Source organism: Entamoeba invadens (genome assembly GCF_000330505.1).
Source record: "Entamoeba invadens IP1 unplaced genomic scaffold scaff_1105074726609, whole genome shotgun sequence".
NCBI classification, from domain to species: domain Eukaryota; phylum Evosea; order Mastigamoebida; family Endamoebidae; genus Entamoeba; species Entamoeba invadens.
This window is the reverse complement of record NW_004191835.1, coordinates 217,578-221,818: the sequence shown is the minus strand read 5'-3', so window position 1 is coordinate 221,818 and position 4,241 is coordinate 217,578. Positions and strand designations below refer to the sequence as shown.

Genomic DNA, 4,241 nt, shown 5'->3' with positions numbered 1-4,241 from the left:
TGGGAATAGTGGAAGTGGGCAAAACAGTGGTAATACCAACAAGCCCCAAAATGCAAAAGATAAGGTCAAAGAAGTCTTACAAAAGACTAAAGAGAAGCTCCAGCAGATATTTGGAAAGAGTAAAGAAGGGCGTTCAAAGATCAAAGAAATGATGGACAAGCTCAAGAAGAAAGGTACCGAATTACTTGATAAGGGGAAAAATGGTCTTAAGAAGTTAGTGAGTGCTGCAAAGGATATTATTGGCAAAAACGTGCCCAAGAAATTGCGAGACAGTTTAGTGAATGGCATTAAAGATGGTCTCAAAAATGTGAAGGACAAAGCCAAAGACGCAAAAGACAACCTTGTGAATGGTCTGAAAGGGATGAAAGACGGTGTTGTTAATAGTTTGAAAGGAGCGAAAGAGAAGTTTGTGAATGGGATTAATAACATGAAAGACACTCTCAAAGACGGTATAAAAGAAGCCAAAGACAAAACAAAGAACGAAATCAAGGAGATGAAAGACAAAAAGACGAATGGCTTTAAAGGCGCAAAAGATAAATTAACGAATAAAGTCAATGGAGTGAAAGATGTGATCGAAGGTTTTGCTACTAAAGATGAAAAAGGAAGTACAAAGTCCAAGAAAATTGCCACCACCATGATAAAAGGTGCAAAGAATATCTTAAAGAACACAAAAGACTCGATCAATAAAAATGCACAAAAAGCTGCTGAGAAGTTTAGAAATACCATTAAAGACCAAACAGACAATATGATGGAAAAAACGAAGAATGTCATTGGAAAGGGTAAAGAGTATATGAACAAAGGAAAGAAAGCGGCAGGGACTTTAGTTTCTAACGCGTCAAATTTTGCTTCGAGTATCGGCAAAGCCACGAAGGGAATGTTTGACAAATACAAGAACAAAGCAACGCAATCGATTCAAAAGGCGGAGACTAAAACGGCTTCGTCTGTTGCAAAGATAGCAAAAGGAGTCAGTAAAGCAGTGGCATCAAAGATACCCACTCGAGCTCTTCAAGGGATGAAAAAAGCTGGAGAGAAAGCAATACAAAAGATGGACACTATGCTTCAAAAGGGGAAAGCTCTTGGGTCTAAAGTTGTTGATTCGATGATGAAAGAACAAAGCAAAGCAAAGAAGTTGGGCGAGAAGGCACGAGTTCTTCCAAGAAAGACGGTGAGTACTATCAAGAAAGTTGGTGAGAAAGCAGAGAAGAAGTTTGGCAAGCTTGGCAAAAGTATTACAAAGAAGTTTAAAAAGCTTGAAAAGTCGACAACAAAGAAACTCGGTAAAACTTCATCAAAACGCAAACAAGAGCAAATTAAAAAGAACGCTCAAATTAAGGCGAAACGGTTGCAGAAGAATGCACAATTAAAAGCACAAAGACTTCGAAACAACGCAAAGATCCAAGCGCAGAAAAAGAAAGCGGCAGCAATCAAGAAGGAACAAATGATTAAGAAGAAAGCTCAAGCTCAGAAGAAGAAATTACAAGAGAAGAAAAAGAAGTTGGTCAAACAGGCAGAATCAAAGAAAACCCAAATTTTAAAACAGAAGAGGGTATCTCAATCGTCTAAGAAGTCTACAACAAATAAGAAGTAATTGTTCGAACATCATTTTTTACTTTTTTAAGTCATTGAGAATAGATTCTTTAGATATAGTGTTATTACAGCAGAAATTTGAGATTTTGTTTTTTATAATAAGCTAAAATCTTGCATTAATATCAGCAAGTATTTCATTTTAAAAAACCAGTTGTATATTTTGTAATCGAAATAATGACTAATTGATCAAAAGTTATTAACATGGAAATTTAGTGTCAAGGTTAACAATTTAATATTCTTAACTTTTTTCAATAAACTATAATCACTCAAATTGATATAAGTAATTGTAGAGAAAAAGTAATTATTAAACACCATTTCAAAATAAAAAAGATCGTAAAAACTTTGAGTTTATGTTTATATTAAAAAATTCCATGCTTTAATTGTTATTTTATTGATAAATCAAGTTATAAAGTCACATTACATTTATTTATGTAAACTGTTTTTGAAAAATCTTAATATTTTTTAAAACGACTTCAAGTTGCTAAGAATGATTAAAGAAGGTTGTGTGTTGATATATTTGATAAATTGTTTGTATTGTACAAGAAAAATAGGTATAAAAACTGTTCTGACAATTAATTCAAATTATAAATTTTATTAAACATATTAATATTATATTTTTTATATAAATTGTTTTAATAATGTCTGATATAAAAAAATTTGCAATTACTGTATTGCAGTTGTTACAACAAAACTGTTATTGTTAATAACAGTTGATGTCAAAAACTCTTAAATGTTTGCACTACATTTTGATTGAAATTCAACTGATTCTCACACTTAAGTTCAATTGTTAATCAACATTCATTTTTCATTTATATCAAAAATATTTCGATTTAAAACAATATAAGAGGTTTTTTAGACTCATCTTATATCTTATATTAATAATAAATAATAGTTATCAAAATAAAAAACTAGATTAAATATTTATAATTTATATATAGTTTATTTTTAATACAAATTTATCTCAATTCACCTCAATACAATTCACTTTTTCATTTTTAACTTCAATCATAATTTATGTGAATAAGAGACCAATTTGTCACTTTCATTTATGTAAAAGAACGATAAATATTATTACTACTAATATTCCCGTTAATTAGTGTAAAAGAACATATTATTTCGAGTGATAATTTTTTATTTATATGAAATAATTGATTGCAAAAATGGACATTTAGTTTCTCATTCAACTTTTATAGATTTTTTAGTATTGTTACATTAAAATAGATTAAGACTATTAATACCACACACCAATATTAAACACCCAACTCATGTATTTTGAAATGATGGTGTATTTTTGGGTTTCTTGTGTGTTGTTAACTAGACATTGGTTCTTATTACTTATAATGTTAATTTTAAAAATTAAAATGAATTTACTCGTTAATTAGCATTTTTCTATACAACTTGAACAATACAAGGATGGATTTTCCTAAACATTTCTGCATTTTACTGAGTAATGTCGTCAATAAAAATTCAACATTTTCAGTCTTTTTTTTTACAAGTAATTTCTTCATTTAAAAAATGACTTTGGTAGTTGGTTGAAATATACTATAGAATACTAATAAAGAAACTAGATGTACTTCTTCTTTTTGTTATTATGAAGAACCAAAATATGATATTCGCAACTTTCAAATGGAAATTGAAGCTATCCACCCACGCGTCCGGCACAGGAGCATGTTTTTCAAACGACGTCTTTCGAGCTACGACAAAGACGTTGAGTCACTCTTTTATTATTTTCCAAAAGATTCCGTCCCATTTGACTTTCTACTTTTAGTCGAAAAGATGACGTTGAAACAGTTTTTAAATGTTTTTAAACAACTTGGGATATACTTCTTCGAGGAGCCTGAAGTCTTTTCTGAGAACTCTCGGAAGATGTGGTATGTCAAATATGTCGTATGGAAACTGACGAAGAATAACCGCTTGTTGTTAGAAGCCCTTGTACTCAGATTAATTAAAGACGAACAACGCCCTTTACTCTTCGAAATGCTTTACGACACCAGCAAATTTCCACACCCTCAAAACATCAGAGCGTTTCTTCATACACTCTTCACGTGTCAGGAACAAATATTTAATGACACGGATGTCCTGATGTATAGTCATGACGGTGACTTAATTGGCATGTCTGAGGATGTCCATTGGGAGTCGATGTTTGAAGTTGGTGAGTTATGCACAACCATTTTTGTAATACAGAGTACGACGTATATGACCCCTAAAGCTTTTTTGAGTAAAGTACTTGACCTGTATAATCGGCTTGAAGACGAGAAGAATTGCATTGACGAAAAGTTGTTACGACCGAAAATCAAGCGGCTTGAAGACATCGTTTTGACATGGACGTCTTTTTTTAAAGACGAGACAGACGAGTCCGCAGAGTTCAAAAAGAGTGTGTTGGACTCCGTGATCTTTACCAAAGATTTGTTCATTCCCGACGTTTTGAGAAAAATTAAGAACAACTTGTTGTATGTTCCCAAGAAGAAAAATAGTATATTAATGGGCTTCATTAAATGTACTAAAACAAACTTTCTTATAGAACTTGACGTCGAGAAAATGTATCTTTGTAAAGACGCAAAAACAACGAAGATATATAACATAAAGTCCAAGTTCATTGCTGAACAAATAGTCATGGTCGACCAAGAGTTACTTGGAGATGTCAAACTCTGAGT

General features: G+C 31.8%; 2 protein-coding genes across 2 annotated transcripts; both read left to right on the top strand.

The window, feature by feature from the left end:
• Positions 1 to 43: 43 nt before the first annotated feature.
• EIN_136280 (hypothetical protein) lies at positions 44 to 1,588 on the top strand (the record flags this gene model as incomplete). The annotated part of the gene is made up of 1 exon (XM_004185272.1): positions 44 to 1,588. A coding segment is annotated over one exon (1,545 nt), but the record flags the coding sequence as incomplete, so codon positions are not given.
• A 1,667-nt stretch (positions 1,589 to 3,255) lies between these two features.
• On the top strand, positions 3,256 to 4,239 carry EIN_136270 (hypothetical protein; the record flags this gene model as incomplete). Its single annotated transcript, XM_004185271.1, has 1 exon — positions 3,256 to 4,239. The coding sequence occupies one exon, from the start codon at positions 3,256 to 3,258 to the stop codon at positions 4,237 to 4,239; it is 984 nt and encodes a 327-aa protein (XP_004185319.1).
• Between the last annotated feature and the right edge of the window lie 2 nt (positions 4,240 to 4,241).